Raw genomic sequence first — 24,540 nt, 5'->3', positions numbered from 1 at the left:
AGATGAACTTTTGAACTACACATTCCATGAGATACTACTGTCATCTAAAACCAGTAAAAAACATCCAGCGTGATTGAATACTGTATCGCTACATGATCTTAGATTTACATATTGCATCCCGTAAAATGAATTCACAGCACTGCAAGAGTTAAGGAAGAATTAAACCTGAACGCTTACAAAATAGCCAACGTGTAAACACTTGAGTTTCAGACCTTTCAGTGAAGACTCTTGTCGCTACTAAAACAATAATATGTAAAATATAAATCATGCATAAATGTCTTATGCTGAGTTCAGCTGCTTTCAACTTGCAGCGGTTGTTATGCATGCAAGTCTAATGCTGGAAGTTGGAATGATTTGCAGCTGCTGTATTTGTGTTTTTATTTTCTTTTTTTTTTGGTCCCTTCATTTCAAAGGTAAATTGCAAAGTATCTGCCTGAACTCAAGAGATAAAAGAGAGGCAATCGAGGTGGGTCCAGAAGGAATATTATTTATATAAAGAGGACAAGTGATGAAGTGGTAATAAAGGTAAACATTGTGTTGTGTTAGTGGCTACGATTTGCTTCAAGGCAGAGAACTGTCAGTGTTTCCCATCATTACTATAAGCATAGTCCCCTCCACAGGAGCACAAACAGAAACAAAAAAAGCATGATGTAAAGACTCTCAGCAGTGAAGAAGAACCTCTTCTCTTTTCTCTCCCCTTTCTCCCCATGATTAGCATTTCAAACAGTCCTTGTTTTGCATCAGAGCTTCATGCTTGTGTGCATGCCATCACAGCCTTGCAGGTGGTGGCCCGTCCAACCAGTGGAGTCAAAAAGCAGCCTTTGTGTATGCATAGTCATGTGTGTGTGTGTGTGTGTGTGTGTGTGTGTGTGTGTGTGTGTGTGTGTGTGTGTGTGTGTGTGTGTGTGTGTGTGTGTGTTCGTGCCGTGTTTGAGAGAGTGCTTCTTTGTGGAAAGGGAGCGGACCTCTTATGAAACTCAGAGTAAGTTAAGAGACAGGGTTGTCTACAAATGCTATATAATAATAAATTTCTCAGAATTTGTTGGCTTCTGCTTTGAGAGAGTCACAGGCCACTGACTGGATTCACATTCTGCCTCCTGAAAATCCACAAAATCTCTTTTTAAGTGTCTGCCAGCAGACCCATCCAAACTTTGATTGAGTGCATCACAATGTGCCCAGAATATCAAGCGCAAAACACAATGATAGACTTTTGCAAAAGCTGTTCATTTGGATTGGAAAAGGTGCTGCATCATTTTATCCCAGGTCAATTGCTAATAGATTCTCTACGCCATGGCATTAACACAAACCAAAATTGTTCCAAGACAAAGCAAATTAAAATGATGATTTTCTGCAAAGCTGAGCCATATCTAATTAAATCTATATTGTTCTGTGCTCCATCTGACGGGGCATTCACTATCCTCACAGTGTAATGTTATTTAAGTTGACCGAGGCAGACCAGTATGGGCTTGCACTGATTAGCTGGAGCTTCTGTCTTGCTACCGTGTCACCTGAAAATGAAACATAAATGAAAAAAAGAAAATTACATTTAGATTTTTCTCCATCACAATGATTTCAGTACATCTGAAAAGCAAGTTAAATACTGTCGAATTTGTTCTATTTTCAATCTATCCCTCGTTAAACTCCGCTCATTACCCCAATCATAGCTGAGTATCTGTAATGGCTTGTGAGGGATTGAATTTCTCCAAATTCTAAGAAAGCGTGTGGTGCTGCGATAAGAGAAATACTCTCTATCTCAAGAATTTGCAAACAGCTGTCAATGATGATGTAAAATTATGTTAAGTACGCATAATTTCAATTTACTGCTTACTAAGCTATTAAGCATCCATTAGATGTAGAGAAGTGAATGAGTGAACAAGGAAGCAAATTCATTAGCGTACACTACATATTGCTGATAAAAATCTGTTTGAGACAGCTGTTAATTTCCACAGCAAAATCCACAGTGCTAAACCAGAAGTGAGCAGTGTGTTTTTATTTACTGTCTAAAGTAAAGCAGCCAGTAAAGTGTTTTAAACTATATGCCCGATCTGTGAGCAAAAGGCTCAAAAAGCTCAGTGACAGTAACAAATGCAGGGGTTAGCAAAAAGGACAAAAGTATGTGCTTTTGTTCTATTCTGTTGGGAGTATAATCTGATGATCACATGACTTCTGTAGACAATGATCACTTTCTATATGCTGCATGTATTCACTTTCCCTGTCTCACTATAAAATATTCTCTACTATGAATCATTTATAGAATACAGCTGATCAAAAAGGCAACTTCTGAGAATGTGCATTTTAATTATTTATTTATTTGAATACAGTGGGGTTTCCTTTGGTCGTCAGATTTAATTACATGGGTTTTACTGCTTTGGTATTAGTTCACAGCTTATTTCATGTTTGTCCTGTTGGCCCCATCATTCACCAGATTATAGAATTAGGGTTTCTGAGCCCACTGTGCCTGGTGCAAGCAAAGGGGTTGATATGGGCACTGGGAGCAGTGATTATGCTTGATTGTGGAATCTTTGAGCATCAAAGGAGTGCTTACTAAAATAAAGCTTTATGATGAGCGTTCACAAGTTTGTCAGACCCTGTTTGCATGAAAGTGAACAGTGAAAATGGAGAAGATTTTTTTGTGCGACTGTATTTAAGCATCTATAAATACCATGTATGAAATTAAAGTCACTATGTGTTATTTCTTTTGTAGGGCTGCTTCCACTGTGACTCTGGGTGCACCCACACTAATCTATTTTCATTTTAAAATATGTAATTTTTACAACCGCTAGGGCTCATGTCCAAACTGGTTCATTCTCTACAGAGCAGTAAATGTAGAATTTGGGAAATAATACAGAATCAGTCCGGCTGCCTTCTTTTCAAACGCTGAAGACTAGCATGGCTGGATGACTGAGAACATAGATAGACATTACAGACTCAGTTTTAGTTTGTAAATTCCAGAACTATGAATAGTCCTAAACTGGCAGGAACAATATTATAGATGTACACTTACTGAGTGGGTTTTTACATCACAAAATTAAGTCAAAATATTACAGTTAGTCCAAAATAATAGGATTTCATCCTTCATATGTTGGCTCTCCCGCAACACTAAATTGGATAAGCAGAAGAAGATGGATGGATGGATGGATGGATGGATGGATGGATGGATGGATGGATCTTTCCTGGCTTGGTATGGCTTCCACTAAAGATGGACTAATTTTGATATTACCATATTAGGTTTGCAACAACTTTCTGTAACATTTTCATTATTGTTGGACTGATTTCATTATCAGTCAAAGCAACTTTTTGCCATTGCTTTTTCCTCTGAATCCTCTGCTTCCTGTTTACACCAGCAAAATACATATCCAGTATGTATATAACTAATCAGTGTGATACAAGTATGCATGCATTAAGTGAAATTGATTTTGTACTCAAATATTGATTTGGGTGAATAATGTTTAAAACATTGTTTTAAGATGAAAAAGTTATTGTGTCGATGTAACCTCAGACTATTGCAGGCCCTCTGCTCACCTTTGTGGTCTTCACTTTATTTCCAGAGATGCATGACCAGCCAGTGAGGTCAGGGAGGACTCTGCACTCCTCCCCCTGCAGACACGGCTCCATTTTACACCACCATTTCTGTCGCACAATAGAGGCTGGAGGGGGAGACGAACACAGCAAAAGGTCACTTTATAGACAAAAGGACTTCAAAAAAGGCCTTGTTTGGAAAAAGCATCTCGGTCAAATGTCACACTCTTATGATTCTTAAATGCCTCAGTATTAGTGGACTCCAGTGAAACTAACTCTACTCTGACCTGTAATACATGCATGTCATGAGGAAATATTTCAGTTTAAGAGAGCTGAAAGAGGGTCCTAGTAATATTACCTTCAACACAAGAGGGCAGAGCCCTTGTTGTCCCTGCTACCTGTCCTGGGAAGCAGGAGCACTTGACAGTTTGAGAGCGTTCTTCAATTTTGTTCTTGTTGCAGCAGCGATGAGCAGCAACCACTTCACAAGTCCCTGTCCTCTCCTGTGATGACCCTGAGAAAGAAATTTTGAAGGGAATGATACCAATCTTCTACGCTGAGTTTTGCGTGCAGGTTGCAGCAGCCTGGCTGATTTTAATCTTTTAAAAATGACAGAATTATAGGCAATCACTTCTAGGCTTAATGACATCTGAGATCTAATCTTTTGTTACAGTTAGAAAACAGTTTAGTTCTTATTGATTAAACCTAATTTTGCTGTTTTTAAAGCTACAGCACCACCAAGTGGAGGAAATGCACCAGCACTCGTGCGCCAGGCAGGGGGATGGGGTTTCAAATGCTGCAAACATATTAGCAGCAATTATCATTATGTTCAGTAAGCTAATTTCATGTTTCACATTATCAGAAATTAGCATAATAAAGAACACGAGCAGACATTTCAAAGCAGCATCTGCATCTCTGCACAGAAATCTGCATAAAGGAATGCTGCTTTTAGGGATTATCACTGATGAGTCATTCTGCTGCACTTAAAACTGAACTTCCAGTTTAAGGGGTGCTAGAGAGCAGGAGAAACAAGCCTACAAAAAAGGCATGAATATTGCTAATTTTGAACTAAGGTGTCAGGCTGGCTCCATGGTCAACAATACCTGCAGGATTTGGAAATTCATAATTAAACGGTGTTTTAAATCAGACTACAATTAAAGCACTCATGCCAAATGCAAAATTATTCAAAACATAGAGATGGGTTTAGGGCTTAACATTGCAGTTGTTTGTGAGTGTATTTTCTTAAGTAGAAATTCATATACTTCACTGAAATGTATCCATTTTCTTCTGTACTGGAATTCTACTCCATAGCATTTCAGTCACAAATATGCCCTTTTTATTCAGCTGCATTTGTCTGACAGCTAGAGGTCAATAGTTACTTCTTTGTTACATCATATTGAATAACACTGTATAAGCTTAAAAATTAGATTCAAGTAGTGCTTCCCAATCATTTCTTCATTTGAGCCCTCACAAAAACAGTTTCTATGTGGCAGTTCAACTGTATAATTGTCTGCTTGTACCTGGTCAGATCCATGATCTGCTATCATAAAAAAAGACTAATTGTAATCTTTGTTTACATGACTATTAATGTTATAGCATAATCTTAAAATTAAATTAAATCTAATATGTTTCACAAACCACACATTTGACCACTTAGAGGGGGTCTGACCTCTAGGTTGGAAATTGGTCAAACTACAGTAGGCTGATATGGTTTAGCGAATTCATAACCTCAGGAGGAAATGTTCTACAGAATCACTACTTTAAAACTCTGAAGACATACTATGAAGCTCTGTATGACATGAAAACATATTTACATCTAAAAAAAATAAAATAAAATAGCAAAAATGTTTCTCTGGATCTCGTTGCAAAAGCTTAGCCTAGTCCCAGTCTCTACACTCACAGACTCACAGGCTTTGATGCACCTTCCTGCTCAGACCGTGAGAGGTTTAGGACTGTCCCAATTTGAAATCATCAAGTGCATGGGAACTCTCTCCTATCAGACATTTGGATCCCTTTATGCAAACTTTCCACAAGTCTGCATTTCCGCAGATTTTGAACTACCAATAGTCCAACGTGTTGGGATGTTATACCCTAACATTACAAACAACAACAACAACAAAAAGACTTTAAATAGGCATTAAAAACATATACCATATAAGACTTACTTTATTTGTTTGTAATACTTTAACTTCAATTTTTTTCCCAATTATGCTTGTGTTAAGAGCAGAGCAAGAACTGCCTTTTCTTCTTTCTAAACGGTAAAGACTGGAAGATGTTCAAATCAGGCAGTTACTCTCTATGGCTGTTTTTGTGATGAAGAAAATAAGAATGTGAAATAACAAGTCCCACTCACAACAGTATGAAATATTATTGTATTTGAGCATGTGCAGCCTCCAATTCCTTACCAGGTGACAACAATTAAGTCTGTGAGGGTTTAGCACTTATGCCTTAGGGTGGCACTGGGCCTTTAACTGTCTACCAGACCAACACAATAGTGACCAAAAAGCCATAATGAGTTCCTCTGGGGGTGCCAATGGTCTGGTTGGGTCTTACCTGTCTTTCCTCGGGAGCTTTGGTTGCCACTGGACACAAGCTGGATGCAGAGGCTCATTATACACAGAAGGAGGAGACCCCAGTGTAATGCTTGTGTCCTTATGTTCATCTTCATCTTCAAGTGTCTGCACACAAAAAAAATATTCATGCAAACTTTAAGAGACAATTTTCATTAAACAAATTAAAAATACCATATTAAACTCTTTTGATATATTCTCACTCTGACAAGTGGTCCTCCAGATCATAGAATCTATTTGCTCGATTATGACTCTGACATCACCAAGCTAAGCCAAGGCAAATCAAAGAAATGCCAACAAAAGCCTGATGAGAGGCAGATGAGAGTAGGTCCTTGCACTCATTTCTGAGATTATCCTTTCAGCTGTGAACGGCTCTGTGTGCAAAGCTAAACACTTCCTCCAAAACAAGCTGTATTCCACATGAGGCACAGAAAAAAAATGGGACATGGACTTTTATGTCAAATTACAGCAATAAATTATACAGAGCAATGTGGCATCAAGCAATGCATCATTGCACTAGATGGCTTGAGGCATTTTCATTCATCACTAAACCCCCTCATATAAAGTTTAAGGCTCCAATTATAGCTATTATAGCATGATTTTCATCATTGATTTAACTGTGGATTACTTTCTTAATTCATTTGTCAAGTAGACAGTTTAAGATGTTCTACAGAAAATGTGTGGGAAAAGTAAACACTACAATACAGGCAATCAGTTTTAGTTTAGTGAGGGAAATTTCCCTTTTTTCCATTTAAGTCGTGTCTTTTAATGCATCATTTCTGAAAACAAACAAACAAACGAATATCTAAATATTCATACACTCAACTTTTTTTTTCTTCCTTTTAGTATTTGAACCAACACTGCTAGTGATGCGATCTCACATAAACGATCTACATCAGTTTTGCTTCTGGAATTTGAATTTTTCTTGATGGATAAATTCTTAATTCACCTACTTACTTGTGCTCAGGTTACTGATGTGTATAATGAACCGCTGCTGAAGTCATCATCAGTGTCGGTGTTAAAAGCAAGCGCATCACATCGGTTCAGCGAGGTTGGTAAAGTTCGCTGCAAATGTTACTCTCCACTTTCTGAAGAGGCACGAATCAGAGCGAGAAAAGGGAAGAAGAAGGGGGGGAGCCTGCAGCTGATATAGATTACAGTCAACACACCGGCTAAGTGAAAAGCTGCACCTTCACACATCATCTGCTCTCCCCGGAGTTACACTGTACCTTTCAGCCAGGATGCGATGTGAGAGATGTGTTGCTCTGTGAACACAGCGGGACAAGCCTGTCAGCTATTCCCGTCAGGAAAATTAAATCTTAATCAAGACACAAGCCATCTGTCTCCCGAGCAATATGTGGCCACTTTCATTAGCGCCATAAGAAGCTTAAAGTGAGTATCGACATCCTGTCACACAGTGAACGGAGAGGATAAACTGCATCTGAGGAGGGCAGAGTCCGGTTTTTGTTTTATTCGTTTCCACCTTTTTTTGTCTTTTAACCAGAAAAAAAACTGTCAAATATATTATCAGGATATTATCTTCTTAGGTTTGAAGAATATTCTTAATTAATAGGTTGCAAAGGGTAAAACATCCCACAATATATATTTATACAGTCTTTCCACGATGTTACAATGTAAACCGAGATTTAAAAAAAAAAAAAACGGGATAGTGATTAAGATAAGAATAACGATTAAGTGGAGCAGCTATCAGTTTGTGTTTATATCAACACCATAATGAGTTTTACGGTATATGACTGTTCCTTTTTTTTCGCGCAATCATTGATTTGCAAATGTTAGCCTATTGCCAGGCTATTACTGCTAATAGTAGCCAATAGTAAAGAAGAGCGTGAACTCCCTTCAGTGATGAGTGTTGATGTCTTAGTTTGTCTACTACATGGGAATTTGGAAAGATATAAAGACAACAACCACTTCCATAGTTAGGGAGAGTTAAAACGTAAATAAACATACTAAACAAATTTTTGCATTTCATATGAACTTTTCAGTTGTTATAGAATTAATCATAAAACACATGACAATCCAAGTGCCTCTAAATTAAAAAGCTTAATGCACCATGTCTATATACTGTGATAGTTGTCATCTAAGCCAGTTGTTAGAAATCCATCAAATTAAAACCCAGAAGCTGCCAAAGAAAATGCCATTTACTTCTAAATCAAATAAATGAGATGAAACTGTAGTCTCACATGATAATAAAACTTTATTAGAGTATAGTGCACATCATTATTTTTATTTAATTTGATGGGGAAGTAGCTACAGGGTAGGTCAACACAGGACAAACTGACAAAGTAGTAAACAACATTACTAATAGAAAAACAATGTTATTTAATGGCCATATTCATATAGCATCAACACTATCTGACAAGTGAGAACTTACTGATCATATTTACATTATTATATCAAATGTGCTACTGAAAAGTCCCAGTAACTTTGTTATGAGACCAGTTTGCATCCAGTTGCATCAGTGCTGCTTGTAGTAATGGAGGTTCAAGCTGTAAAATTGAGCTTGAAGAGGACCGTCTGGGGTGTGGTGATATCAGCTACAGCCAGTTCCTGTCCATCTGACAAGCCCAGCTCTACATCAGAAAAAAAAAAAAAGACTTGTTACACAAGCATGATTCACATGTTATAGATGCAACTTTTAATGGTCTCTAAGAATCTGAGCTTATCAGCTTCTTATTACCTTTTAAAGTTTTGCAGAGGTTTGGCCTGGTTCGTTCTTCAATGGATTTAACAGACTAGAATAAAAATACAATCCTAGGTTACCTGTGGTGTATAATACAAGTCATGAATTTTTTTTTTCCCTTCCAGAATTGGTTTAATACATTACCTGCAAATACAGCGTCTTATTCTTTCCTTCCAGAGTTGTGGTGATAGCAGGGGATTTCATTTGTCTGGGAAAGAAATGAAATAAATCTTAATGCGATCATTATTTGTGTCAAAAATCCGAGAGCAGAATGTTCTTCCTGAGTACTCACAAAGAGGCGTTCTCTGTCAGGTACTCTAAAACCTCCTGTAATTTGGCAGAAGGAGGGAACTGGAGATCTTGAGGCACCTGGCTGCAAGCTGAGCAATTTTCCTGTCAATCAATGAAAATTTAGATTACACTGAATATTCTCGGTGAGCATACATTACACAGCTGGCAAAAAGCCAGTTACAGCTAAAACAAACCTTTCGCTCTGCTTCGAATGTGTAGGTGTACAGTCCATCCACGTCATTGAAGACCATGTAATTATTCAAAGGGATATAGGCGCTGGTAAAAAAAAACAACAAAAAACAATAAGAGATGTTTATGTTGAGAAAAATAGAAAGAAATATATCAACAGCTAACTACAATAAATGGCTCAAAATGTCTTTTTACAACCAACCTCGTAGCAATCTTAAAAACTTCTGTTGCACAGGCAGCTACGAAGAACAGAAACAGAAAACAAAAGAAGTGAATGAATGAAACGTGAACGAGTTAAGCTGCAAAGTTAGCATCTAAGGTTAACAAGCTACCCAAGTACAGTAGTAAATGATCACAGTATTAAAAACTGCAGAGCAATTAGCTGTCTGTTAGCTGCAAATCTAAATATGTTTCAAAAACCAAAACACGTTGTTTAAAAAATGTCCACCATTTTTCAAGTGCTACATCTCCCAATACCATCATTTTAACAACTGCATGTTTAATTAAGGAATGTTTGCTGCTTTTACATCACCAGACATTACAACACTTTCACTGCTACCAGCTTAAAAAGTTAGACTTTCATACCAGCAATAACAGCATTAGTCGAAGCCACAGCAGGAATGATCCTTTTCACGACACCTATGACATAAGAAACAGATACAACTTTAATAACAATTCAAATGTAGCACAATAGAGCTGAACAAATGATTCCCAGGCTCACCTTGAGTCAGTCTGTATGTCACTCCTGTAATGTTAAACTCTGCTGCTCTTTCTTTGGATCTATCAAACACCCACTGGATGTGCTCTGGATTGTCTCCATCTAAGCTTGTTTCTATTAGACAACCCATGTTCTTAGTATTCATTTTAACAAAGGCAGGTTATATGACGTGTTACTGGTTACCAAGTCAATATATTAGCGTACCTCCAAATGGCTTTTCTTTGGGCCATTGTAAGATTCTGGCATATTCGATGCAGTGTTCTGGCAGCCTTGGCATTGAAGCAATGGTGCACATGGGGAAATTAATCTGTGGATCACAAATGTTTATTTAATGCTATGCAAAAACGAGTCATTGAAAGGATCATTATAAGCTGTTACTATGGGCCTGGTACTATGAAGCGAATTCAGAATAGCCAGGACATATTTAGTAGTCCACTAAAGAAGAATGATTTTACAAAGATAAAAATATACCATTAGAAAGACATGAAGAGGTAAAACACATAAAACACACCGGTAAGTAAGTAAGACTTATAACAAAAATAAACTTCAAGTATCAGTAAAAGCATACGAGGATTAAAATGCGCTATGCAACACTAAGACAGCTACATTGTCAAAAACTGTTAGCTACCAGCTGTTTAACCGTTAAACCATCAGTTTAACCATTAAATCTCTATTTACCTTACTTAAGTGCTGTTTTTTATATCCTCTGAATGTAAGTGACAGTTTTCTCCAAATTAAAATAGTTCTTTTCAGCCTCAACAAACAAACAGCTGTTGCTGCAGATTGGAATATTAGGGACCACCTGTTCCCCACAACTGCTTTTTCACACCCAGACACACTCAACACAGCACCAGATGTAACTTTGTAAAAAGTTAATAGGCTGGCAGAAAATTCTGTCACAGAGCACACTAAAAACAGAAAAATATATACAAATCTTTAAGGTGAAACCAGAAAATCAATATCTGTAGGAAAGGGAGCAGTACCTGTGGCGGATACAGCTCCAGAGTGCAGTCAATACATGCAGTCATTCCCGGCAGAATGACACGAGCATTTCCTTTAAAGCCCTCTGTCCCTCCATCAATGAGCGGGATGATGGAGCTAGGATCCAGGACTCCGTCTTCATAGCTCAGGAGGGAGATCTATAAAAGGTCAAATCAATCATAAATTGCACACATAAATCTGTTTTATCAGCAGAAGAGAAAGCATACACGGTGCAGCATTGACAAAGTATGACACTATCTCATAATGTACTTAAAAATTTGAATAACACACTATTTTAATTCTTAAATAACTATTATTCCTCTCTTTCTTTTGGCTGCTCCCTTTAAGGGAGTAAAGAAAAACCTGAAGGAAAAAAAACAAAAACAAAAAACAAACTGCAACTAATTTATATTTTGTACCAGCATCCCATTCATCCAGCGTCTGGCAATGATGGAGTCCAGTCCACAAACGATGATGTGGAACTCTGAAAATAAAATAAACTATCAGGCGTCTATTTAGTAAGACCTGCTAAAGTTTACACGTTATAAGAAAAGCACACTTACGCCTGTAGAAAGACTCGTCACAGTCTTGGATCTTTTTAAAGTGACTGCAGATCTTTTATAAGGTGATAACATGATAGCAGCACACAGTAAATGTCATATATTGTAAACAGAGTCCGTGTTGTTTTTAAAGAAAATTGTCAATAAAAGGATACGGAACAACTTTACAACCCGGGACACGGCTGTTAATAAAGTCAGCAGCCACTTCCGCCTTTGGTCGTCCAACATCGTTGGGTCTAAATAGAGACACGTCAGTTTTGATTATATATGAAACACTGTGCATAATCAGTACTTGTGTGGTATTAAACCATGGTGAAATTTAAAAAAGCTAAAAACCTACCTGAAAAGAAACTGCCTGTTGAGGTTGGACGGATCAATAGTATCCATATCAACCACGTGAATGAGGCGAAACCCAGACAAGGCCTCAAGCAAAGAAAGACTATGTAAGAACTTATTTAAACCACTAAAAAGACTTTGCATTTGTTCAATTTACACTTGATGATGAACCTTAACAAAACGTGCATTCAAGCTTGCTATTTCCTACCAGATTTTTCAGCAGCTCACAACCAAGTCCTCCTGCTCCGATCACCAGAATCTTGCATGTTTCCAACAAAAAATGCAGGGACTGGTATGAAAAAAATATTATATATTTAAAGAATGGTATTTAAGATTTTTAAAAACCCTCTAACCTCACAGTGCAGCTATAGCCTTATCTTGTTTGGCTTATTCAGTCAAATACAAGACGCATGCACATAAAAAAACATTTCCATGTAACCTCAGTGCTTGGCTCAAAGTCAGGATGCGTAAACGGGCCAGGTCGCTCCAAAAACTTCTTCACATGATTCCAACGACCATCCCAATCGCAGCCACCATCTCTGTGTCCACTATCTACAGCCATTCTGGGCAAACAACACAACAAGATGCACTGGACTTGTATTACAACACAATTTATGCTTACACTTCTTCTAACTTATCTCAAGACTAAAAAGAGCAGCCAAAATGAATAGGACTCTCATATTAAGAAACCTGATAGAGATAAAAGTCATAAAGCAGGTCTCAATCTACTAAAGCATTAAGATTACAGCACTTATATTTCCTGTATAGGCTTGTTGTTGAACACATAATAAGTGGTCTCTATCAGTGTCTCAAGATTGCATATCCATGTTGCATTTAACTACAAGGACAGTGATTACCCAGGTGAGGGGTGATAGATATATATAGAAAAATATAGGGGTTGCAAGCAAAATGCATGCGATATGAAGCAGACACAAGGCTGTAACAGACCGAATAGGTCTTGCAAGAAAGCTGATTTGAGCAATGCAACTTCGACCCTTGCAATAAACTCTAGACTTTAACTGGATTCACGTTTCACATGGATGATTTATAGAAACATATAATGGTGGGTTAGTAAGTCCTGCGTGCATGGTAAAATGTTTGATTTGATCATATCTGCTGGCCCAGCAGTCGCTGCTCACTTAGCAACGCAAACCTGCTGCCAGAGACCTTTATTTAGATTCGTCACTAACTTCTCAGTTAGGTCCTCTATTCGCCTTCTTTTCTTCTCCCTGAAAGAAAAAAATAAAACTGTCTTTAGGCATGTTGGGTTGCTGACAAAGGGGCGGCATTTAACTACGTTAAAATAATAATTTCCATCAATTACGACTTACGGCTCCTCGGCATCCGCCATACTTTCAGGGTCCCATGTCCTCGATTGAGACTACTGTATTCACGAGTGTCAAAGCTGCGCCGCAGCCCCGACTCCTCACTGCGCATACATGTATATAATTCTCCTGGTTCAGAAATTAGGTTCCTTCCCTACACATATGTGATATCTGCATGTCTTTGAAGAGCCATATATAGAGATAATAATTATCCATAAGTGAATAGCAATATTCAGTGATGTCTTCTTCTTCTCTTTCTGTGTTTCATAATTTGAACACAATTTGAGACAAAGGACATTACAAATGCCGCATTTGCCAAAGAGCGTGTACACTATTTAAAACAATGCAATATTTTTGTGGTTTTAGCCTACATTAAATCTGTTTCTTTTCCTAGTAATTATTATTATTATTATTATTATTATTATTATTATTATTATTATTATTATTATTATTATTGCTATAGCAAACAATAGAGAGAATGCACGTAGTAAAATAGAGATTAGAACTTATTAATCGACTGAGAAAAGGATGTTAAAACAGTCAGGGCCGCTGCACTGGGGAGGCAGCAAATTTTGGGGGGTGGCCAGTGCCCTCTCTGACCCCGTTGGTGATGTCCCTGATTACAGTGGACTCAGATAATAGAAAAACTAAAGAATTTAACTAAACACTGAAAAAAAACAAAATTCAGAACAGAAATATATTTAAATAAGATTATAATTATATAAATATAAAGGAAGATGACAAAACAGCAAAGCAAAAGGGATATATTGTATTAATAATTTAATTAAAATTTTGGTATTAAGTACTAACTAATCAAAAATAAAATTATCTTTTTTTTTAAATGCCACTGCTGCGCTTTATAAACACAAGTCCTAAACCCGTTAACACCCGCTACAGACTGAGCCTCGTTTAAAGTCTCGCGAGAGCGTTTCTCTTTTCGGACTGCAACCTCCTCCAGGCCGCTGACGTGATCAGCTGACCTGTCAAAATATTACGCAGCGTGTGCTGTGGTGTTGTGTTTGTTTGCGTCGCTTAACGACACGCCGAAGATATGGCAGCCAAAATGGAGCTCGCACCCCTCAGACCGTGGGACGACTTTTTCCCCGGAACGGACCGATTCGGCAAGCCCGATTTCGGAGACTTAGCAAAGTGGAACAACAGAGTGATCAGCAATCTGATGTACTACCAGACGAATTACTTCGCCGTGGCTATGGTGGTTTTCCTCATTGTAGGGTGAGTCCTGGGTTGACAGCAGGCTAACGCAGACAGGCCAGCATCTGCTGCTCTGAGCTTAATTCTCTTGCATACCTTTTATCCACACCCATTGTGACCACACAGGCTATTTTTGTTGCATTTAGCACTGTGTTGCTATGTTTACTAATGTTTAATACGGTGAAGCTCTTTTCTATCTTTCCAGTCGTCAGATGGTCACTAGCCATATAGATGTTTTAACCTCTTTTGGCCTACAAGTCCTCTCTTTCCAACATTTAAAACATTCAGAGGAAGTAAGTTTTTAGATGGCCTAAATGCTGAGCTGGTGCTTTATACTGTACGCATGTCGTACACATCCAGTAAAAACTTGTGTAAAATTAAACTTATTTAAAAGTTATGCTAAATTTGACCATCGGCCGCCCAACATTGTTGCCGTTTCCTGCATACAAGCTGCTGCTTTGAATGCAGGATGATGTAGTGGAAATCGTGAGTCGACATCCTCTTGCAGGCCTTGCCGCTTTTGGTGTACAGCAAAGTGGTAGTTACTAATTTTTGCCACCACCAGCAGGTTGTGCTGTTTAAATGTATTTTAAATTATATATATGATATGTGTCTATGTGAATTTTTGCATACACTCATTATGAGCATGAATGTCACTGTCATTTTAAGTTTTTAATAATTTCTTTCAACTGTTACATTTATTTATTTTTTTAGGATGGAGTAATGATGTTTGCTGTACAATGATTCCAGTCTGGAAAAAAGAACAGTTCAAATAAATCGTTACAAGCCCAGATTATCTTGACATTCATGCTAATGATGAGTGTATGTAAACTTCTGTCCACAACTATATATGTAGTGAAATTAATGCACAGCATTTCAGTTTCCTTTGTGTGTGTGTGTTCCAATATTCAGGTTCATGAATCCATTTGGCATGTTCCTGGGTGGAGCTGTGGTGGCACTGGTCTTTGCAGGATCAGTCTGGGCAGGAGAAAATAAGGCCACTATCAAGAACTTCAAAAGGAAGAACCCCACTCTGTTTGTCATTGGTGTCATGGTCACCAGCTACTTTCTGCTTTCACTCTGTGGTGGAGTCATGGTCTTCATCTTTGGACTCACCTTTCCTTTGCTCTGTAAGTATATTACACAAGCATTTTCCATTAATTTTGATATTCACCATGTTGGATAATTTGTCAACACCCAGCACAACACTACAAGTACACTACTTTTTGATTATAGCGTCAGTTAATTATTGTTTTTGTTTTAGCTTGGGGTTAATTAGAAATAGTTTCATTAAACAGTTTGTCCAGCAGAATGTGCTCCAAATTCAGTGGTTACTAATACTTTCAGCGCATGTAGCAGAGAAAGCATCAGTATTGAAATTCAAAAGACTCACAAGTCACCTGCTTTTTGCTCCATGGGGCATTCTAAGAAAGGAAAGGAAGCGCATCCAGGATATGCTGACTGGCCAATAACTTGTCGATCAAAAGGCATTAGCCAGTGAGCTAACGGATCTGTTGCAAACACCTGGTGCCAGATACCATAACACAACTTCAGGGCCTAAAGTCAGGGCCTCAACAGATCAGCAAATGCTATTAGCCAGGTGGTCATAATGTTATGCCTGACTGCTGTGTATCTAAGAATATTTGTTAGTGTATATACAACAGAAAAATTCTGGCTATTAGGAGTAGCTCTGATTGAAATCTTCCCAATAAAGATATTGTGAATTTCTTTCTAATGTTAACCTGATTTTATCTGTTACACTGGTTACTCACTTTAAAAATAAAACACAGTATATCCTGTAATTTATAATATTGGAATTAATTGAGCTCTTAGTCATTTTATATAAAAAAAATAGTGACTCATTCTATGATAATTAATATCATTAATAGAGCAGTTTTCCTCATAAAATCATTCCTTAGGGATTATAAAAGTATTCAGATTCTGATTAATCAAGCTTGGAATTTTCTTTGGTTCACTCTCAGTTTCTTGACAATTGAAAGGGAAACGTGCTAACTTTGTTACATTAAGAACCTTTTCGAACTTCGCAACTTGTACAGACTTGAGACCGTTCCCTATAGTATATTGCTAACATCTGGCTAATGTTATGCAATGAAAACTGCCAGGGAGAGTGGCGATGAGTCACTGAAGCATTTGAACAGTATGTGCAGAATTGCTGATGCGCATTTCCTGTTGACGCTGATTGTAAAATAAAGTCAGTATTACAGGCTACTTCTCTCTAAATATTTTTAGACTCTGACCATCAGCAGAGTGGTTCAGATAATTGGTGGGTTAGGTTCCTCGAGCAAATGTAGCAGCTCTAACATTGTGGCAGACAGATGAGGCAGTTTGATTCTTCCCAGGAGGAGTGCCCACTGCTGCTTGTGTTGACTCGTTGCTATGGGTTGTTGACAGGACCACATTTACTAGCTGATGTCATGCATTCAGTATCTGTCTGACATGGAAATAAAAGATTTACCTTTCCTAACACCTGCTTAATGTCTGCGTTTCAGGAGTATCACATTTTGTTTTGGCAATTTTCAACATGTGTTTCAGTAAAAACATTAACCTTGCTATACTTAAATGTATTCTATCCCCTCCTTACTGAAACAATATTAATAGGCTGCTCTTGTTTATCCCGTAGTAATCTTGATCCATGCCTCTTTGAGACTTCGCAACATGAAAAACAGGCTGGAGAACAAGATTGAAGGTGTTGGGCTAAAGAAGACCCCCATGGGCATCATCATGGATCTCCTGGACCAACAAGAGGAGAAAATTAATAAGATTCAGGATTTCATTGAAAACAAACTGAAGGAGTAAGAGTGCAGCCAAGAGTGTGCCAAAAGAAATCAGTGTCATACATTATGGATTAAAGTTTCTGTAGAATTGTCTGATAAGTTCCAGTTTAAGCCCCTTATAATAATAATAAAGTTACAGATTTTTTTTTTCCCTCATTCCCACTTTTTTTTTTTTACCCATTTTAGTTTAATATATACTCTTACATGTTTGTGTGAGTTCACAATATCTAAGGGGTAAAGGTGAATCATGTCATTATAACAGGGTTCGCACAATCATTGTATGGATTGGATGTTGGGATCAAAGTTTTTAGCATTCCTGTGTCAAAATATGTCCACAGACACGTGATTCCCCATCGTTGACAGTGCACTTTGTTCTACACAGTAATCAAGTATTTATTCAATCCAAATAAAATAGAATGTTTGAGCTGAATAAACAGTGATTAGATACCAGTTATATTTGTTCAAAAAAAAAAAAATTCATTTCCTTTCAGTTTGCTACCTCAAAATGAGCACGTTTATCTTTATTCTCACCGAGTAGACCCAGATTACCAAAACGCACCGCTGCCACCAAGTGAACTGCTTATTAAACCGCAATAACTCCAATTTTGTCATTGCAGGAGCTTTATGAATGCTGAAAAAAAGTTTGCTTCTTGCATAGACATTGTCACTTGTCCTTACTCAAAATAATAATGCAGTGTGGATATTCGATTTGTCACAAGATTTGTGCATACAGTTTCTGACTGTACACGGTGGCCTGAGTGCATCCCCTCTGTTCACAGCTATGCAATAGGGAAAAATGAATGGCAAGTGCAGCTTTATCATTTGAGTATATGTTATGTATATTTTTGTTATTTCTGATGTGTCATTATTTTAGCATGCAGAAATGTATTTTAAAAAATAAATTTACAACTGACTTTTAGCACATTTCCCTGTTCATTAGTCGACATCTCATGGAATTCTGAAAAAAGTTACAATAATTATTATTTTATACTGATATACTTATACTGATCTGTTCAGAAATGCACACTGAACGCAGTTTGTACTGCTACCTACTCAAATGTCAGTTCATTTTTAATTGGTTTGGGATGCAGCATTATATGTGTGTGTGTGTGTTATATGTTTTTTGGTGACATTTCCATTCTTGAAAAGTGATGAATAGAAATAAAATTTGGCTGTCCTCTATAAAAATAAATGTAATTTGATTTACAGTACTGTGCAAAAGTCTCAAGCCATCGCTCATATCTATATTTTGCTGGGAAAATAAGAAGTGGGTGAAGCAATTTCATGAAATGTGCAAACATCAAACAAATACAGCATATGAGGTAAAAACAGAGTCTCCATCTTTCTTTCTTTTTTCTTTATGATGCCTGAACACAGGCAAAATGAAAGGTTTTTCATTAAGTAGTCTTCAGGAATAGATCTCCAGGCTTCTTGTGGGACATCCATCCAAAGCTCTTCTTTGGATGTTGGCTGCCTTTTGTTCTGTTTTCTGTCAAGATGATCCCACATGGCTTCACTAATGCTGAGGTCTGAGCTCTGGAGAGGCCAAATCATGTCTGGTACTAATCCTCTGTGTGTTTTCCTATCAAGGTGTGTTTTTACTACGTTGGTTGTGTGTTTGGAAATATTCTTGTGATAAAAAATTAGGCTGTTGCCAATCAGATGCGTTCCACATGGTAATGTATAGTGGATCAAAACCTGACAGTACTGTACTTTCCTGCATTCAAAATGAAACAAATTTGATAAGATCCCCAACATCACTGGCTGAAATGCAGCCCTGAACCATGGCACCATGACTCTCCACCATGTTTTACAGATGGCTCTAGACAGTCATGGTTGTGCCCCCTCCCACCCCCACCCTTTAGACACTGAAAGTGATTTGAACCAAATTTCAAATTTAGATTCCCTGCACAAGATGTTTTGCCACTGGTTTGTAGTCCAGTTCCCGTGTAATTTTGCATACCTCAGCCTTTTCTCCCTGTCTCCCTTATTTAAGACTTCTTGACATCCACCCTTCCACTCAGAAGATATCTGATGAAGCTTCAGCAAACAGCAGATGGATCAACTGAACGGCCACATGAATGTCTCAGTTCCTCTGTCAGGACTTGCCTGGATTTTTCCCCGAATCTCTTAAGAACATGAATTTTGCATGCTGTTGTAGACAGTTTTTTTCAGCTTCCCACTTCTTCTTTCATCCTCTGCTTGCACAATTTTAAACCAAATTATTGGTAAATGATAATATACTGGTTCTTATATAGTGCTTTTCTACTCTGCAGGAGCACTCGAAGCACTTAATACAATTTACTATTCATCATATTCATACAAACTTTTTTGCTATACCTAAGTTCTTTTTTCTTTCACATTGACACTATGATGAACACATCCGAGAGTAAGTTGTGGTTCAGTGTCCTCTCTAAGGACACTTTGTCATGCAGCCTTGAGCAGCCAGAGATTGAACTACCGACCTTACAGTTTGTAGATGATCAGCTGAAACTGTGTTAATTTTGGCATTTTTGTTATATTCAAATAAATGGCCTTTGCAAAGTACTTTATGTTGCAGACTTTGTTCCAGATAAGTCTAAAACAAAAAGTATACTGTAGGATTTTACTGAAAAAAGAGAGAGAAAAACGACTACTGAATGGAGGATTAGTGGGGGAAATAAAACCTTTGCAGATATTTATATCTTTTGAATAAACTGTCTGGGAGGCATGAATTTACTACACAGATTATATGAGTAATTTTATTTTCTATATCCAGCGCTCATTTCAGGATGAAAAAATGATCCCCTCGGGATGGATGTGCATTACAGCTAATGGCACCTCTACAGTGACCAGTGATGTTGAATTAATTTAAAAAAACATCCCCCAGCAAAGAGTGGAAGGTTTATATTATTTAATAGCAAAATGATTAAGTCACAAACATTTAATCAAACACGCTTGCTAATTAATTTTAAGCACAAAGATCAGAGAAATTGTTGTATATGTAGACATCATGAACAAATACTGTGTGAATACACTTTTTCTTCTTAACCATGCACTGTATTCAGAAGAGCTTTCAAATTATGAAAGGGTAACACGCTTTACTGTAGAATTAATACACAATATTTGGCTGTAGTCAGTGTTCATAATTGCTGTGACTTTGCAAAGACTATATCACGTATTGAAATAAAACAGAACTAACCAGTATTTTTCTCTAGGTAATTAAAGTTCAGTAGCAATTTGTACTGTTCATGTGAAGTGACTAATACTGAGCATGTGTAATAAAAACAAATACTATGGTGAAGAAACAGCAGCGCCTTACAGGAGACTCGTTTCACTTGATTCCAGGGCTTTAGGGAGAGGCACCTGTGAGAAGCAACAAAGGAAAAGAACAGCAGGTTTAGTTTGCTTTTTAGGACAATGCATGCTCTATTAAAACACCTTCAGAAAATGAAAGTGTTATGATAAATGCTCTTCTGTTTTGTGAGCTTGAACACTGTTCCACTTTTTGAGCAATTAAAAAATGTAATTTCAGGTAATACTGATTCTAAGGTACTCACAGATTTGAGATAAGCCACGTTGCTCTTTTTGATATCATTTAGGAGCTGATCACGAGGTGTGACGTCAACCTTTGGAGGTAATCGTCTGCGAGGGACAGGTTTTAAAGACTTGATCACGTCAGTCAGGTTGGCCGTTTCATCCTCATTCCCTGCACTGCCTGTATCCTTCACTTTGGGAGTCTTCCTCAGTTGAAAGCTTGCCCTCTCTGATCTTCTATCATCTCTTGGGTCCAGCTCGAATAAAGGATCCCGTTTTTTTGGAGTTCTCCTCAGCTGAACATCCTTTAATGGGTTTGCTGGTTCATCACTGGGTTGTTTGGGAATGCTTTTGTGTTTGATCTTCTTCTGGGGCTCTGGTTGTTCTGTCTGGTGTTGTGTTTGCACAACAGCATTCAGCTCTGATGAGGGTGGGGCAAGTCCATGCTCCTGTAGGAATTCTATGGGTGGTATGTATCCCAGCATCTCAAGTAAACCAGGAGGTAGATTGAGACTGCTCTCATACATCTGCATCAGCTCCCTCTGCTGCTTTAGCTGTTGCTGCCTCTGCTCTTCCTTCCTCAGCTGCCTCTGACGGTCCAGATTCCTTGTTAAAATGTTGGTCACTACCATCCTGGGCCCTGGCTGTTCAAAGTGGTAGCCCATCTTCAGAAGGGTGTTGTTGGCCTTGAGCAAGCGAGAGATTTCCATCTCTGCGTGATGACCTAGCATATGCCTCTGGTTGTGAAAACGCAGCTCTGTGAGAGTCTCATTGAACTGGAGGCAGCGAATGATGGCAACGATGCCTTTGCCAGTTATGAAGTTTGACTCAATGTTTAAAGTCGTAATGCTGCGATTCTCTCGTAGCATGTTGGCTAGATTGAAAGAAATATTTTCATCGACACCAGTGTTGGCTAAACTGAATGTTTTAACATATTTATTCTTCTTCAGGGCGTTGACATAGTCCACGAGCATCTCTTTGGGAATGTTTTCTATATTGTTGAGGTTTACCTCAGTGATAGAGGGGTTGTTTTTGCGGATCTTATCAAGTGTTGACTCCAAGTTTGTATCATTTCCTGAAGGCCTTGATGTAATTTTTATATTATTGAGTGAAAGCTTCGGGATTTTCAGTTTACCTATTTTTCTCTCTTCTTTCTCTGGAAGCTTCTCATTGGGTTCGACTGTTTCTGGCTCCTCTGGAGCCTCTTGGGGAGGCAAACATTTTGTACTTTTATTTCCTTCTTTCTCTTCAGTGTTGTGTTTCAGAGCTAAGGTCTCAGTAGTCTCCTTTGTGTCTGAGAAAGGCTGACTGTCAGTTGTATTTTTTCCTGGTGCTTTTTCTGTGATATCCAGAGGCTCTGCGTGTTCTTCTACATTGTCAGGTTGGACTTCAACAAGTTGCTTCGTCTCTTTCTCTCTTCCCACATCTATTATTTTGTCCTTTTCATCCCTCTCATCAACTTCTTCTTCTTCAACAATTTCCTCAATAATCTCCTCTATAATTTCCTCTCCATTTTCACAATCTGCAGCTTCTTCTTCAGTGACTTCCTCTATGACTTCATACACCTCATATTTGCCACATCCTGCGTTTTCTTCTTTTTCTTTCTTTTCAGATTCCTCCCTCAAGGTTTTCTAAACAGTACATTAGGACATTAAGATTAGAACTATGACATTAATGGTATGCACCAAAAACTGAATTGTACATGAACCTTTGCTAGAGTTATCTCTTACCTCACTGGGCAGGAGAGTAGCAGGCACTCTTTCTTCCTCGAGCATACGTTTAGACTCTTTCTCCCAGTAGAGGTAATCAACTAGGGATCTGTGGTCAAACGTCCCTGTAGGTGGTTTTTCTGTCTGGTCCTTCTGTCTCTGTCCTACTGGTACACTCTCGTCTGGTGCAATAATAACATCCATCTCACTCTGAAGCTCCTTAAGTTCCTCAGGCGAAAGCATTGCAAGGATTTCATCCTCATCAATGTCCTCTTCATTGAGATCCTCAAGGTCTCTGCCGTTAGACATATTTGCACTGAAGTTTTAAAGTTGTGTTTTCCTGTCGATATCAAGGCAAAAAACAACTTTTTATCCAATCTCTGACTCAACACAGAGCAAACTGGGAAGCCTCTGACTTTGACTTTAGCTAGAAACCGTTTGATCCTGCCTCACGGACTAAAATAAACCCTGTGAACTACATGGAAGATATTTACGGTACCAACAGGGGAAAGACATGCTAACATTCTTTTTTCAGACCCTTCTGCCAGCTGCCCTGGTCATCACAATCTTTTGAGATGACAGTTGCTTCAGGCAAAAGGAAAACGCTGGATTGACTGCAGCAGGTGCGATGTTTTTACAGGCCTAGCGGGAGGGCTAACATGTCCCATGCAAACAGAGCTCCTCCCAGAGTTACACAACAAACAAACCATGAGCAAAAAGAGTTAGCTTGTTTTCAGGGGTTCGTTATCACAATCACTTTAGGCCTTGTATACACCTAACCCACAGTTAGGTAGTATATTTTTCTATATGTTTGGGCCTTTCATCCACACGTAAACATAAAAACTCCTTTCAGAGTGAAGATTTGCAGTTATCTTCTTTATTGAGGAGACCTTTGTTGTTTGTACACTTTTGAATGGGCAGTTTTTCTATTGTAAGGAAAAACTTGTTTCTCCCACTCGAGCAAATGTTGGGTTAATATCTTTAAATATCAGCTTTCTAGCTTACTAACTCAAAATTTCTAAATTTTACTCAGGAGTAACTCAAAATGTTGAGCTAGTTTACTATCTCAATAATAACGATGAAAGTAATTACCAATCTTTACAAGTGCTGGGATACAGATATTTCCTGGCTAGCTGATTTGCAGTTAGCTAACAGCCTGGTTTCAGCCTATGTTTGTTGGACAGATAAGAGGCTGGGATTAGTCTCCTTATGATTCTTGGTGAATAGCATTCATTATCATTAACATTATAATTTCTCAGTAAATAGTTTGATTTCTTTAAGTTTTTCTTAGCAGAACTCAACCATTAAGAACTGTGCAAGCTTCACAAAGAAAGTGACAGCAGGCATATTTGTGTCACACATATGTTTATTCACCTTTTATTTGAGTGGAAAATATTTTATGACAACATCTAACAACATGTAACTACACACTGACTGTACAAATGTGTGAGAAAACAATGAGAAATGGATATGTTTTATGGCAGTGGTCTTCTGTTAATATAAAAAAGTCTGAACTTTGTTTTTGTTTTTTTTAATCCAAAAAAATCTATTTTCTCACCATGCATTTTAAAACACAATAAAGCACTAACAAAGACTAATGGTTCTATAAACAATATTGACATGATACATTCTGATTTAAAGAAATGGAACGTCATTAAATACACAGCCTGTTCTAATGATGATTAACCCAGCTTTTGTCATGTCACACTTGTAAACATGCCCAAGCTTTGCCTTCAATCTCGATGTTATATTTAAGATGAGTTTTATCATTTATCATGAGAGAAAAGTGGCAATTGTTTTTTGTTTTTATTCTATAACCTACTGATTTGTATAAGGCAGTAGCTAGTTTCTGTTAAAACACATGGTGGTGGATTGAGTAAAAACACGTTTGTTAGCTTTGTTATCTTTTAATACACAGTACGGTTTGAATCCAGTGTGGTTGTGCAACATTTTAAAGTTTCTTGACACATTCTCATCTGCCTGTACAATTCATCCAATCCAAGGCACATGGGAAAATCATTCAAGAGTGTCATCACTGTGTTTAGAGATTACGACAACATGAGGACAGTTTACACCTCTCTGCCAAAACCAAAACGAGAAAACACCTTCAAAGACGAG

At 37.9% G+C, this 24,540-nt stretch overlaps 4 protein-coding genes across 6 annotated transcripts; 1 reads left to right on the top strand and 3 right to left on the bottom strand.

Annotated features, from left to right (window-relative positions):
- Positions 1-903: 903 nt before the first annotated feature.
- LOC102293761 (chemokine-like protein TAFA-4) lies at positions 904-8,186 on the bottom strand. 2 transcript variants are annotated; one of them, XM_005926259.3, is made up of 5 exons: positions 7,047-8,186; positions 6,073-6,197; positions 3,878-4,033; positions 3,523-3,647; positions 904-1,508 (listed from the first exon to the last, which is right to left on the bottom strand). In XM_005926259.3, the coding sequence occupies exons 2-5, from the start codon at positions 6,185-6,187 to the stop codon at positions 1,497-1,499; spliced, it is 408 nt and encodes a 135-aa protein (XP_005926321.1). In that variant the 5' UTR covers positions 6,188-6,197; positions 7,047-8,186; the 3' UTR covers positions 904-1,496. The 2 variants fall into 2 exon arrangements, with proteins under 2 accessions (XP_005926321.1, XP_042078636.1); XM_042222702.1 differs by having other exon boundaries at positions 6,073-8,186.
- Positions 8,187-8,284: 98 nt separating this feature from the next.
- Positions 8,285-13,284, bottom strand: LOC102293078 (NEDD8-activating enzyme E1 catalytic subunit). 2 transcript variants are annotated; one of them, XM_005926256.2, is made up of 18 exons: positions 13,197-13,284; positions 13,056-13,094; positions 12,305-12,428; positions 12,074-12,154; positions 11,870-11,952; positions 11,685-11,765; positions 11,533-11,576; positions 11,389-11,453; positions 10,972-11,127; positions 10,193-10,295; positions 9,992-10,102; positions 9,856-9,909; positions 9,473-9,509; positions 9,276-9,357; positions 9,083-9,183; positions 8,935-8,998; positions 8,788-8,842; positions 8,285-8,680 (listed from the first exon to the last, which is right to left on the bottom strand). In XM_005926256.2, the coding sequence occupies exons 1-18, from the start codon at positions 13,214-13,216 to the stop codon at positions 8,592-8,594; spliced, it is 1,389 nt and encodes a 462-aa protein (XP_005926318.1). In that variant the 5' UTR covers positions 13,217-13,284; the 3' UTR covers positions 8,285-8,591. The 2 variants fall into 2 exon arrangements, with proteins under 2 accessions (XP_005926318.1, XP_005926320.1); XM_005926258.2 differs by having other exon boundaries at positions 13,033-13,094; positions 13,197-13,252.
- Positions 13,285-14,149: 865 nt separating this feature from the next.
- LOC102292769 (PRA1 family protein 3) lies at positions 14,150-18,526 on the top strand. The gene is made up of 3 exons (XM_005926255.3): positions 14,150-14,423; positions 15,315-15,532; positions 17,044-18,526. Exons 1-3 carry the CDS (start codon positions 14,242-14,244, stop codon positions 17,217-17,219), a joined length of 576 nt encoding a protein of 191 aa, XP_005926317.1. The 5' UTR covers positions 14,150-14,241; the 3' UTR covers positions 17,220-18,526.
- A 1,549-nt stretch (positions 18,527-20,075) lies between these two features.
- lmod3 (leiomodin 3 (fetal)) lies at positions 20,076-23,661 on the bottom strand. The gene is made up of 3 exons (XM_005926254.3): positions 22,444-23,661; positions 20,737-22,344; positions 20,076-20,542 (listed from the first exon to the last, which is right to left on the bottom strand). The coding sequence occupies exons 1-3, from the start codon at positions 22,729-22,731 to the stop codon at positions 20,495-20,497; spliced, it is 1,944 nt and encodes a 647-aa protein (XP_005926316.1). The 5' UTR covers positions 22,732-23,661; the 3' UTR covers positions 20,076-20,494.
- Between the last annotated feature and the right edge of the window lie 879 nt (positions 23,662-24,540).

The sequence above is a fragment of the Haplochromis burtoni genome, unplaced genomic scaffold, assembly GCF_018398535.1.
Source record: "Haplochromis burtoni strain Fernald_Lab_line unplaced genomic scaffold, NCSU_Asbu1 Contig_91, whole genome shotgun sequence".
Classification (NCBI taxonomy): Eukaryota; Metazoa; Chordata; class Actinopteri; order Cichliformes; family Cichlidae; genus Haplochromis; species Haplochromis burtoni.
This window is presented reverse-complemented; position numbering and strand designations above follow the sequence as displayed.

Coding starts and splice junctions, on each gene's coding strand:
- LOC102293761 (XM_042222702.1), bottom strand. CDS start 6,220: ATGAATATTTTTTTTGTGTGCAGACACTTGAAGATGAAGATGAACATA. Junction 4,034..6,072: donor AAGCTCCCGAGGAAAGACAG/GTAAGACCCAAC, acceptor TTTCTTTCTCAG/GGTCATCACAGGAGAGGACA. Junction 3,648..3,877: donor TCTGCCCTCTTGTGTTGAAG/GTAATATTACTA, acceptor CTCCCCCTCCAG/CCTCTATTGTGCGACAGAAA.
- LOC102293078 (XM_005926256.2), bottom strand. CDS start 13,216: ATGGCGGATGCCGAGGAGCC. Junction 13,095..13,196: donor ATGGCGGATGCCGAGGAGCC/GTAAGTCGTAAT, acceptor TTTTTCTTTCAG/GGAGAAGAAAAGAAGGCGAA. Junction 9,184..9,275: donor CATTCGAAGCAGAGCGAAAG/GTTTGTTTTAGC, acceptor ATTGATTGACAG/GAAAATTGCTCAGCTTGCAG.
- LOC102292769 (XM_005926255.3), top strand. CDS start 14,242: ATGGCAGCCAAAATGGAGCTCGCACCCCTCAGACCGTGGGACGACTTT. Junction 14,424..15,314: donor GTGGTTTTCCTCATTGTAGG/GTGAGTCCTGGG, acceptor TCCAATATTCAG/GTTCATGAATCCATTTGGCA. Junction 15,533..17,043: donor ACTCACCTTTCCTTTGCTCT/GTAAGTATATTA, acceptor TTTATCCCGTAG/TAATCTTGATCCATGCCTCT.
- lmod3 (XM_005926254.3), bottom strand. CDS start 22,731: ATGTCTAACGGCAGAGACCTTGAGGATCTCAATGAAGAGGACATTGAT. Junction 22,345..22,443: donor CTACTCTCCTGCCCAGTGAG/GTAAGAGATAAC, acceptor TGTACTGTTTAG/AAAACCTTGAGGGAGGAATC. Junction 20,543..20,736: donor ACGTGGCTTATCTCAAATCT/GTGAGTACCTTA, acceptor TGCTTCTCACAG/GTGCCTCTCCCTAAAGCCCT.